Source organism: Cryptosporidium muris, genomic scaffold (assembly GCF_000006515.1).
Source record: "Cryptosporidium muris RN66 scf_1106632353999 genomic scaffold, whole genome shotgun sequence".
In the NCBI taxonomy this organism is placed as follows: domain Eukaryota; phylum Apicomplexa; class Conoidasida; order Eucoccidiorida; family Cryptosporidiidae; genus Cryptosporidium; species Cryptosporidium muris.
This window is the reverse complement of record NW_002196571.1, coordinates 892,573-904,452: the sequence shown is the minus strand read 5'-3', so window position 1 is coordinate 904,452 and position 11,880 is coordinate 892,573. Positions and strand designations below refer to the sequence as shown.

General features: G+C 28.9%; 6 protein-coding genes and 1 pseudogene across 6 annotated transcripts, besides 6 other annotated features; 2 read left to right on the top strand and 5 right to left on the bottom strand.

Moving 5' to 3' along the window:
* Positions 1–129: 129 nt before the first annotated feature.
* Positions 130–765, bottom strand: CMU_026400 (uncharacterized protein; the record flags this gene model as incomplete). The annotated part of the gene is made up of 1 exon (XM_002139945.1): positions 130–765. One exon carries the CDS (start codon positions 763–765, stop codon positions 130–132), a length of 636 nt encoding a protein of 211 aa, XP_002139981.1.
* Positions 766–1,261: 496 nt separating this feature from the next.
* Positions 1,262–1,334: a microsatellite.
* Positions 1,335–1,508: 174 nt separating this feature from the next.
* Positions 1,509–2,441, bottom strand: CMU_026390 (annotated as a pseudogene).
* Positions 2,345–2,373: a sequence feature (AT_rich).
* Positions 2,442–2,589: 148 nt separating the features above from the next.
* CMU_026380 (uncharacterized protein) lies at positions 2,590–4,782 on the bottom strand (the record flags this gene model as incomplete). The annotated part of the gene is made up of 1 exon (XM_002139944.1): positions 2,590–4,782. The coding sequence occupies one exon, from the start codon at positions 4,780–4,782 to the stop codon at positions 2,590–2,592; it is 2,193 nt and encodes a 730-aa protein (XP_002139980.1).
* Positions 4,783–5,229: 447 nt separating this feature from the next.
* Positions 5,230–6,552, bottom strand: CMU_026370 (adenosine kinase, putative; the record flags this gene model as incomplete). Its single annotated transcript, XM_002139943.1, has 1 exon — positions 5,230–6,552. The coding sequence occupies one exon, from the start codon at positions 6,550–6,552 to the stop codon at positions 5,230–5,232; it is 1,323 nt and encodes a 440-aa protein (XP_002139979.1).
* Positions 6,553–6,904: 352 nt separating this feature from the next.
* Positions 6,905–7,727, bottom strand: CMU_026360 (uncharacterized protein; the record flags this gene model as incomplete). Its single annotated transcript, XM_002139942.1, has 6 exons — positions 6,905–6,973; positions 7,037–7,126; positions 7,210–7,315; positions 7,388–7,490; positions 7,566–7,660; positions 7,720–7,727. 6 exons carry the CDS (start codon positions 7,725–7,727, stop codon positions 6,905–6,907), a joined length of 471 nt encoding a protein of 156 aa, XP_002139978.1.
* Positions 7,726–7,764: a sequence feature (AT_rich).
* Positions 7,765–7,869: 105 nt separating this feature from the next.
* CMU_026350 (peptidyl-prolyl cis-trans isomerase, cyclophilin-type family protein) lies at positions 7,870–9,273 on the top strand (the record flags this gene model as incomplete). The annotated part of the gene is made up of 2 exons (XM_002139941.1): positions 7,870–8,987; positions 9,132–9,273. 2 exons carry the CDS (start codon positions 7,870–7,872, stop codon positions 9,271–9,273), a joined length of 1,260 nt encoding a protein of 419 aa, XP_002139977.1.
* Positions 9,245–9,300: a sequence feature (AT_rich).
* Positions 9,301–9,489: 189 nt separating this feature from the next.
* Positions 9,490–9,547: a sequence feature (AT_rich).
* Positions 9,548–10,132: 585 nt separating this feature from the next.
* Positions 10,133–10,165: a sequence feature (AT_rich).
* Positions 10,166–10,666: 501 nt separating this feature from the next.
* On the top strand, positions 10,667–11,026 carry CMU_026340 (cold-shock DNA-binding domain-containing protein; the record flags this gene model as incomplete). The annotated part of the gene is made up of 1 exon (XM_002139940.1): positions 10,667–11,026. The coding sequence occupies one exon, from the start codon at positions 10,667–10,669 to the stop codon at positions 11,024–11,026; it is 360 nt and encodes a 119-aa protein (XP_002139976.1).
* Positions 11,027–11,880: the final 854 nt, after the last annotated feature.

Here is an 11,880-nt window from a genome sequence, read left to right as displayed (position 1 = left end):
TTGTTTTCTAAATAGTTTTCTATCGAGAGAAAATTTACAATAGTATAATATTGGTTGAACAAGTATACTAGTCAAATATTATTATTCCAACTCTTTCTCCTTTATATTTAAATTCCAGTGTTTTCTATACTAATTTAATATTTTCGAAATATTGGATACTGATTTAGATAAAAAATTATTACTTGTAGAAGATATGTAGCTTATAGCATTACTGGTTTTTCTCCCCTTACTCCGATTTTTCAATTTATCCTTTATACTTGTTGAACGCAATTTTAATGGTTTATTAAAATATTTATGAATGAAATTGGGATTATCTATCGAAAATTGCACAGTACAAACTTGACTTAGTAGGTATGAAGCAGCACACTCCTTGCGGCTACTTATATCCTCTTCATTATAGTCTAATTTTCTTGCAATATCTTCAAGAGACTTAATATGTAATTCCTTATTAAGAGACATCTCAATTTCCGTTATTTCTTCACTTGCAAGATCATAGTATGGTTTAACAATTTCATATGCTACATCTTTTGCTTTATCAAGATATACTTGACGATTGTTCATGGCTTTTGCTATAATACTTCGTGCATCACTCTCAGCTTGATGTAATCTATTAATTGCAGTATTAATATAGGTATTTTTTATTGAAGAAATTTCTAACAATTTCAGCTCAGTATCTGAATCTGCCTTGGAACTTACTGTATTATCAACTGCAAGCTCGGAAGCCAGATCTATCGATGAATAAGAACAACATAGTAAAAATTTCATTGCTCCCAAAATTTTGGGTCATTAGATCCCTGACATTTTAAAATACTTGGTGCTCGTCTCTTTTTCTTACTACCCTGGGGAAAAAGCTTCACACAATACTGAATACTTATTTTAGCGCTAGATAAACACACAGTAGTAGCTAAAAAGTAGAGAATAATACTAGTGATTGTTTTTACTTTAATCATATGATTAGCAATATATTAAGTGAAATATATATAATAATGTTTATAGTTATGGATTAGTACTAAACCTTCTTTCTAGGTTTCTTTTTGTTTCAAAAGGTCTATATAAGGTAGAATACATTGCAAGATTTCAATTTCTCTATCATAGTTAATTAAGCACTATTCTGGGTATCTTGCAATATAGTACCATCTATTTAAAGACAAATTTCATTAGCTTTTGAGACTTACTTTCACTGGAATTTTGAAACGAAAGTTTGAATTTCCTACCACCTCTCAAGAGGTAGTTTATATTATCCTCATTTGGAGAGCCAGTTTTACTATTTTGATTATAAGCTTTATCATTTTTATGATCATCTTTATAAATTCTATTATTATTAGGACTATTATATTCTCGAAATAAATCTATCTTTTCAGGGAATGGGGTGAACTGTCCAATTCTTTTTGTAGTATTCATATAGGGGACAAATATAGAATTTATATCTACTAAAGTAGCAAAACTCACAAGTTCGAGTTTTTTTTATCTTGTATACTCTGTTTAACATTAAGAATATCACTACATTATTACTTGTATCTTTCGCATCTTCAGAAGTTGAATATTTCTTAGTTGTTGAACACAAAGATGGACCCAACTTACTTGAATATTTCCAAATTTGAACTCCACCACCAAATGAATGTAATATTAAGAAATACCAATGAAATGCTATTAGTTAATGTTGGGTAGGCTTCATTTATAGGATTGTATGTACCTACTGGGTACATACCACAACCACAGTTGCTACCATCAGTTGGATCTATAATAACTACTTACTTTATACTATAATATAAAGATAATTTTGATTTGCTACATATACTTACTGTAAATATTGATCCTGCTATCTCATATAAGGCTCTATTAAGTGGTACATTTCCTATATGTTTCTACAATAATCCTCACTTTAAATCCCTCCCCAAAACTAAAGTAATTTAAATATCTTTGTTTAGGCATCTTTAATTTTACTGTATCTTGATTATAGGGACTAACTTGCAGAAAGTTTGCATCCTTGTTATTATTTCCACTTTAATATTGCAAACATCAAAATTTATACTTTAGAAGTTAATATACTATGAACTAAATCAACCATAGGATAAGTTATCTTTTATAAAAATAATCTTAATGTAACTATACTATCTGAAGTTTTTTGCACATTTATTCCCTACACCAAAGGGTAAAACAATGAAAATAAGGCAATTCATGCTCTTACTCAAGTTAATACTAAAGTTATCTACAAAAGTACTTAGATTCCCTTTTTCATTTGATTAATTATATCTATAAAATCAATATGAACTGTTATTCTATCAACTTCCACAATAATTTCCTGCAAGTTACTCAAAAAAAAAGTCCTCAATATTACCTCCGCTATATTTATTATAAAATAAAAATATAAAAGTGGATCCCCAATATATTCATGATAGATTTTAAGACTTTAAGATATGGATCTGCATATTTACATTCATGAGAAACTTCACACGAACCATGTAAGTTATTATTTATAGATTGATATTTATGTCTATAATTTTATTTTCATCTATAGAATCCCCTTCTTCCATTATTCTAAAATCGAAATTTTGGAGTATTAGTGAAAAATATTGTCTTAATGTTGCATTAAGGGGTGAATTCCTCATCTAAAGAACCTAACTGGGAAACCACCGCCTGATTATTATTACTGTGATCCAATGTATCATCTATCAGTTCCTCATCAGTATCTTGAGATTGTTGCACCAATTCTTCATCATTACTATATATGGAGTTTAGATTTTGTGAATAATTTTCAGCAAGTACAAATAATACTGAGATAAATTTATCTAGTATATTTAGATGTAGGTGCATAATACAAAAGTCAAAATCATCCTGTATAAAGTAGTTTGGGGAACTTTTGTTATAACCATCTACTTTATTCTCATTTAAGTTGTCTATAGCTTTCGAAAATAAAGATCCAAAGATATTAGGATTATGGATATCACAGCCAGGTGTAATCCCCACAACAGTAGCAATCTGAGATAAATTATCTTTATTTACAATAACAAATCTATCTTGTAAATCATGGCCCTTACTTAAAACAGATACAAGAATATTACCAATAAGACGCAAATTATATGCATGACTAATCTCAATATCATTATATTCAACTAGAGTAAAGTAGTTGTGACGGATGAGTACACAATCATTTGTACTTGAAGTTAGTAATATTCGGACATATTTTATTGTAAGTGAAAGTAACTGCTTTGTTTCATCAATATACTGTTTGAAAATTCTCCATATGTTCCTTGTTTGGTTACTACTTATATAACTATTACCATCATTAGTGCAAAGTTGTAATAGTTGTAAAGCCACTCTAAAATTATCGCGATACATTAACTCCATTTTAGTTATATTTTCTATAGAAATACCAACAGGTATTGGTGTATCCTGTTTGTTAATCATTGAATTACTCTCTGATATATATCCTGATAAATTTGAAGTTTGACTACATCCAGTTAAAGTAGTATGTAATATTAAGGCCATGTCATATGAGGATATATGTGGGTGCATTCCTACATCAAGTACTACTGCAGGTAAATGTTTTATAAATGTTGAAATAGTTAAAGAAATTGAAGACTGACCATTATCAATCAGTGATTCAAATCCTTTCGGTAGCTCCATTACTAATTTCTTAGACTGAAATTTATCCAATAAATAAAAATTCTCGGTAAACTCATCTAATGATAACCCTGCAGATACACGACCCATCATTATATATTCTCTATAATTCTCTATTTTCCATAAATTCATATTTGTGAATAATATATCACAACAATTTATTGCTTCTAACAGATTCCAATGTCTATATAGTGGAATATAAAGATCCTTCCTAATATATTTTGGCCATTGTTTTCTATCATATTTACTCGTATTACTTTTAATATATTTGAGTAATATGTTATTTATTGTGTCTATATAAACTTTATAGTCAAGTGCTTCAATGTAGTGATTGAAATAGTGCCAGCTTATACTTATGCTGGTATACCACAATACATTCCCGTCTATTCTATCTGATGAAAAAGCATTATTTAATGCTTGTAAAATAACAAAACTACTAGGGTCACCAGTATACTCTCCAAAATAACTATCATTATCTGAATTAGAAGTGTTTATTTCCTTATACGTATTATTATTATTCGATTTACTGTCACTTAAATCTTTAGCTCCCATCAATATATCAAGGTCATCTATTGTCTGTGATAGTGAGGGTAAAGAATTATTTATTGTACTCAAAGTCTTCTTTTGTTCATTATTACCTTTCTTTTCATCTGTTTTTTTTTTATTTTGTTGTCTATTTAAGAAATTGATCTCCTGCTGTGATAAAATAACAATACAATTTTCCAATCCATTAGAATTTAAGAACAAATCATCAATAATTGGGCGATGGTAGTCAAAAATCCAGAATTCAACATTTGCACTAAACCAAGATTTCATAAATGTTACTATGTTAACCATTGCTCCTAAATTAATTAATATGCAAACCTCAACACACTCTCTCTGGGTATTATATTTCTCATATTCCTGTAGAATGCTTGATATTTCATTATAATGAGTGACACTGTTTATTAGGCATGATATATTATCACGTCTTAGAAATTGATTCATCAGGATATTTAGTGCACATAATGAGTCCACATCATTAGAACAAAATATCCAGATACTATGATAAACCTGATTAATTATTAGTTGATTTCTATTGTGTGATGAAGATTGCACTCTTTCTGCAAAAGGAGTATAATGCAAAGATACAAAATCAACTGCTGGTAGAATAGGCATCTAAGAAGACCAAAATACAGCTATATATTCAACACCTATTTACTTTCTTCAGATGTACCTCACTATATACTTTTTTGACCTCATTAGTCTTATTCTGTATTCTCTGCTAATAATCCTTAGTGGTATATTACCGGCCTTGAGCCACTTTTCAAGCGCCACTAAAACATAAGCTAAGTAAAAACAAGAGTGTTATTCTATACCAGATAATGAAGATTTGTAAAGTAGACCTATTCAGTAGAAAAACAGGAGAATCTATATATATTATCTTTTTGCTATTACTTGCTTTTAAGTTATTTTGTATATATAATTAATATCCCATTTACTTTTATTGACCTTGTATCATCGTTCTTAATTTCTTGAAAAAGCTTCAACTCTCCTATACTTTGCCACTAATTTCCACTATACTGCCTAGTCAACAGATTAAAAGTAATTCTATCTGTCACTTTCTTATACCTTCTTTATTAAGTCTCTCTTTGTATTTGCAACTTTAAACTCTTTCAAGGCACCGACAAGTTCTTGTCCCTTCAATGGCTCTATAGAGTCAAAAGAACAACCAACATTTTGTAATATTATTGATGCTGCATAAACTCCTAGATAAATACACTCATGTAAAGGATAGGACTTTGCTAAACCATACATTAAACCACCCTGGAATCCATCACCACATCCATTAAAGTCAACTTGTTTCTCTTCAGGTACATTTATACAGTTGTAATAATCAATAATCCCCCTTATTTGTTCAGTATTCTCACTTTCTCTTTGGACTAACATTAAAGGATATTTTCCACGAGTACAAATGATCTTACATGCTGCTTTAACATATTCAAATATTTCTAACAAAAGATCTTCCATCACTATACTTGGAGTTTCACTAATCCTATTTCCTAATATCTCTTCTTTCTTAGTTATATCGATGGTATTTCTCAATACTAACTTCTTATTAGTAAACTTAGAGTCTTCATTACTATCTTTCATTGTAGCATATTTATTCTCAAATGTAGTTAAATTTGAACAATCGTCATAGCTACCACTCTTAACTATTCTAAAACCAGATCTTGAATTACATTTGAGAATTTCACATAAACTTACAAATTCTTTTGAGTTTCCGATTAAGTAATCAACATAAGGTAGTAACAGAGTAAGCTGCTTAATATACTTCTGAGTAATATATACTGCTGAAAGATTAAAAATAAAAGTACTAAAATTTTTGTTACAGACCCTTGCAGCTTCTATTACTGCATCAAAACATACTTCCACAAAGTAACCACTGGCAGCAACTATGCTTGCATTATGTAGTACCTTCTGCAGTGAAGGTCTTAAAAATGTTGCCATAGAATATTCTTTTGCTGCCCCAAGAGATGCTAGTAAAGTTCTTTCTTTGTTAGTTATAAAGGCTGCACAAATTGCTGTCTCTAGTTTAGAATGTTTACATATATTCAATTCACTTTTAATCCCCAACTCTACAAGCAGTTCTTGCATCAAAATTCCACGAGAGTCATTACCTATACTTCCAGTAAAATATAACTCTATATTATCATCATTTTTAAAAAATCCTTGACATACTCTCAATGAATTTAAAAGTGATCCACCAACTACAAAGTTCACGTCTTTCTCCCCACTAATTATAGAATGAATTAGTTTAAGAGTATTTTCACCATCTCTTACAGTAGCAGACCCTAATTCTAGTCCAAGGTTTTCAATCTCCTCTTTAGTCCTTTGTATGATAATGTCCAATAGAGGGTTACACATAACTAAAATACTGAGAGCCATTGTATAAAAACGCAAATTATTTTACACCAAGTTTTAATGTACTTCTTACACTAAAGTTTATAGTTTGTCCACGTAATACTCAAAGAATTTGCATATCGAAATATTATCAAAAAAGATATCCCCATATAATGCATGCATGCACTGTAATAAGAAAAATTATATGTACATGTATCCACGTGTATGCATGCATATATTTTCCCTATCACATTGCTTTAAAAACTATTTTATACATTAAAGAAAAAAAAATTTAACAAAGTGATGTATTTTATTTTTAAATAACTAGTTTGTCTATTTATTATCTATTAAAAATGCCATACCGAATCTAAAATTCGTTATGCTCATACACTAATACTTATTTGCTTTCACATCTCACTATCATCCCACAACCAAGGAAGAAACCAAAACTTACAGCTCCTCCAGCCTATAGTTAAAAATTATAATTGGAAAATTCAATATAAAGAAATCTATTTAGAGAATAACTTACAATAGATAATGGAATTGCTAGAAGATTTCGATGTTTAGCAGCAGCATATACACCAGTTAGTGCCCCAAATATCCCACCAACAGAAGCACCCTATTATTCGAAGAATGGAGATCATAATAGATTAAATTTACAAATTCAAAAACCTTCAGTAAAACTATTTACTTTACACTTACCATTTTCATACCCATCTTTATATTTTCAAGACAAGCTCGTGTTCTTGGACTAAACTCAATATCGAATATAGACTTTTTACTATTTGGAAAACGTTGTTCATAAGTTCTACAAAAAAATTGAACCACAGATATTTATAAAGAATTTCAGTAATAATATATTTTAGATAATTAGGCTAACCTTGTTTCAGAGTCAATACTTCTTCCAGGTGGTGCTGAAAATCCTTTGAATTCCTTATGAAAAAAGGAATGATCTTTTATATGCTTTAGAGAATGCGGAATTTCTATTCGAAAAAAATAAGAGGATATTTGGTTGAATTATAAGGAAATATTATTGATTTGAAATAAGAAAAACTTACCAGGTGGAGGTGCAAATGGAGATCCACCCGGAGGAGGGGGAACAAATTCATCAATAGGAGATGATATATTCTTCTTCTCTGCACTTGAAAAGGGCCTAAAAATTTAAAATAGTATTACTGTTTAAAAACTTATCAACAATATTAAAAAACTTACCAAGTCATTTTAATAAATAAAAAGATGAAATTTTAAATTATTATTCCGCGTGTTAAATGTTTGCCTAAAATACCCGGGACATAAAGATCTGATTAACTATAAAGTTTATAATTCGTTAATAGATTTTTAAAATAGTGAATATGTATATTGATGTCTGTACTTGTAAGTACAAGTCTTGGAGATATTGTTATTGATCTATATATAAAGGAATGTCCAAAGGCTAGTGAAAATTTCTTAAAATTATGTAAGATAAAATATTACAACAATAGTTTAATACACAGTGTTGAAAAAAACTTCCTAATACGTACAGGAATATCAGAGGAATATGGAAATACATCAATTTTTGGGATTCTAAAAGTTCTGGATTTTTTAAATTTTGAGACATGTAAAGATGATGATAGTAAAGTAGCTTCAGTTGATGCCGAAACTACAGGTTACAAAGAAGATTTTACCGAGAATCATTTTATACCAAAAAAAGAACAAAGCCCTGAACTTTATAATAGAATACTAAATTATTCAAATCGTAATATTAAATCATCTAGGAATAATATACTTGACTGTATAAGTCCTCGTTTTAAATTTTTCAAAGATGAGATTTGTCCAAAACTGAGACATAATAAAGTTGGACTAATAGGAATGGCCAATAATAAACCAAATGAAAATGGCTCTGAATTTTACATTACATTATCTGAAAATTTGGATTATTTGGATGAAAAACATACAATTTTTGGTATGATTGAAGAAGGTTTAGATGTCGTCCAAAAAATAAATGAAACATTAACAGATAACGATAATTCTCCTCTTAAAAAATTATATATTCTACATACTAGTATATTGGATGATCCCTTTCCAGATCCTTATAATTTACATCACTTTATTCCATCTGAATCACCTCCTGAAATAACTCACATCTATGATAACGAACCTAGAGATAATCTAGAAGAACACGATGAATTGAGACTTATTAATACTATTAATGAGAGACAAGCAAGATCAAGAGCTATTACATTAGAAATACTTGGAGATATACCAGATGCTGACATTAAACCCCCAGAAAATGTTTTGTTTATATGTAAATTAAATCCTACAACAACTGAGGAAGATTTAGAGCTTATATTTTCTAGATTTGGTCGTATTTTATCTTGCAATATTGTTTATGATTGGAAAACAGGTGAATCCTTACAATATGCCTTTATAGAATTTGAAAGAAAACAGGATTGTGAGTTAGCACTCACAAAAATGCAAGGTGTTATAATTGATGATAGAAGGTAAGTCCATTTGTAGACAAGAACTGTAAGAGAAGTACCACTTATTTATCTGTTAAAGATTTCTTTTAAAGATATCTTAAGGAATATAAAGTGTTTTCTTTTAATGATTTATTTTTCACTAAGTTTAACTATTGTTTAATTTAGAATCCATGTAGACTTCTGTCAATCTGTTTCGAAGCAGTGGTATGAGTATAGAGGACGTAAGAAGAGAGGAAGACTTAATGAACTCAAGAATAAGAATACATATAGATCAACACATAAAAAAACTTTAATTAACATAAAATGAAATTAACTTCAATTTTATTTTTTTATACTCTACCTTGTGGTATTGTTTATTGAATAACATTTGAAGTAACAATATAGAAATGAAATGTAAGTTTAAAATAAATAAGTTCAATTTGATAGTTAAAAGTATACAATTATGGAAATTTCTTTTATTAAATTATTCGTAACTAGTAAATATTAGTATTTAAGTAAATTCATTAGTTATATAACTATATGCTTAATATAGAAATTATATTTATTTTATTATAGTAAATATTTATGAATATTTAAATAAACCAATTACAAAAAGTGGGTAATTTGATTTGTATTATCAGCTGAGTTAGAGCTTATAATTTGTTATAGCTACACTTAACTTACTCTGCAAAATTTCATGTTGTTTGCTATAACTAAGACACTTAGAGACTAATTACAGTGATCTCTACAATTACAAGAAATTATATACTTTTATATCCAAATAGATATATTTGTGTCGAATAATGTGGTTATCTCATTATTTCATTACTCTGGGGTTATATATATAGCGTTGTAAATATTTTACGTTAACTTTCTTATTTTTACTTATCTTTAAATTAACTAAAAGTAGAGTTATTGAAGTAGGTTTAATTCACATCATTTCCACCTAATTATTAATAAAGCACTCTAATTCCCTTTTATAGATTGTTTAATACATACAGTTAACTAATATTTCCGGATAAAATGTTAAATTTACTAGAATTATTTATTGCAACCCTTGAAATACTGATCCATGCAATTATAGTGCCTATTCCCTACCTGTAATATAACTTAATAATCAGGTTTTTACATGCACATAACTTCCCACAGTAGCAAATAAAGTAGTGTTGTTTATATATTTACCTAACTAAATATTATATATAATATATATATCATAAAATCTCTACAAAACACTACCTGGGACTTAGAGCATAAAGTTAATGAAAGATTCTAACGATCAATTTACAGTAAATAAGTATTATCAGCTTCATAACAGTATATATAATTAAACTACTTCACTTTCAACCTTATCTTCTATAATCTATCGCAATTTTTAGATCTAAAGTTTTGTTTTAGATTTTAAACCTGTCTCAGATTGTTTAGACACATACTGTATGTCTCGTCTCAAATTGTCTCAGGTATCGATAATATTTGTTTTGATGATTAAGAGTACAATCTCATTATAGACTGTTACTATGTGTAGCAATACAGCTACTAGTGGAGTAAAGCCAAGAGCTATTTAAAGTATATTCTAGACTAGACAACTCTTCTTAAAAACTAGTACAATACTTGTTGGCCTGGCGGTTGTGGATAAAGAAAGTCGAATATTAGTGAAGTAAGCATTCTATCTCTCTAATTTTACTTTACTGCATAATTACTAAGATAAACCACTACGTTAAATAATGCCACATTCAGGAGTTTGCAAGTGGTTTGACTCAGCAAAAGGTTTTGGATTTATTACACCTGATGATGGATCTGAGGATATATTTGTGCATCAACAAAACATTAAAGTAGAAGGTTTCAGATCACTAGGACAAGCTGAACGTGTTGAGTATGAAGTTGAGACAGATGACAAGGGTCGCAGAAAGGCAGTTAATGTATGTGGACCAAATGGTGCAGCTGTTAAGGGTGATACACGTCGTCGTGGCCGTGGACGTGGTAGAGGCATAAGAGGACGTGGCAGAGGTAGGGGCAAGAGTCGTGGTGGTCTTTCTCAGCCTTCAATAAATCAAAATTCAGTTAATCAGACAACAAATAACTAGTCACAACTTGAATAATTGACCACTTTTGTACAGAAACTTCTCTTAAATTCAACTAATCTTTTACATAATAGATACTACTGACAATTATTTTTAGCTTTATCTATGATCTCTCATATTTGTTGTGAAAATCAAATATAGATAGAAGTTATTGATATATATTTCAACTACTTCAAGAATTATGAGCTATTTTAAGACATAGATGATGTAGATTCTATATTTGAAGCCTTTGCTTTCGTAAGCTAGAGATATTTACAATTAAAGACAAGATATTGGAAGAGTATTTTGGTTTAAAGATTAAATTTAACAAAAAAATATCAGAGGATTTATTTGAGTCTGTAGTTAATAATTTGGATATATTTATCCAATTAATATCATGGTGGTGGTTTTAGATTCATCACTAAATATTTTAAACATTAAGTTATTTTAGATTAATCCTAGTTGATTAAACTCAATATTTTAACGTTATATATGCACTATTATATAACGAATTAAAATTAAACTTTTATTTTGCGCGAGAATTTTACTTTACCAAATCTGTGAAACAATAGATTACTTTGATTCATATCACATATGGTATTCTTTAGGCTAGTTCCTCACCTTATTCAGCACTAAAAATAACATAATATTTATACTATATATCAGTATATATTGGTAGATATTGAATTTAAATCTTCTGGGAAATTTGATACCTATTAGTTGCTTCTAGTGCCTCTCATGTAGCTACCAAAACAATAGTTAACTTATCCCAAGTACTCTAACTACAAACCTATATTTTACGAAATTTAAAGGGCTATATAAACCAATATTAACTCTAAAATACTAAGATTAGCATTAACAGTTCTTATTTGCAATTT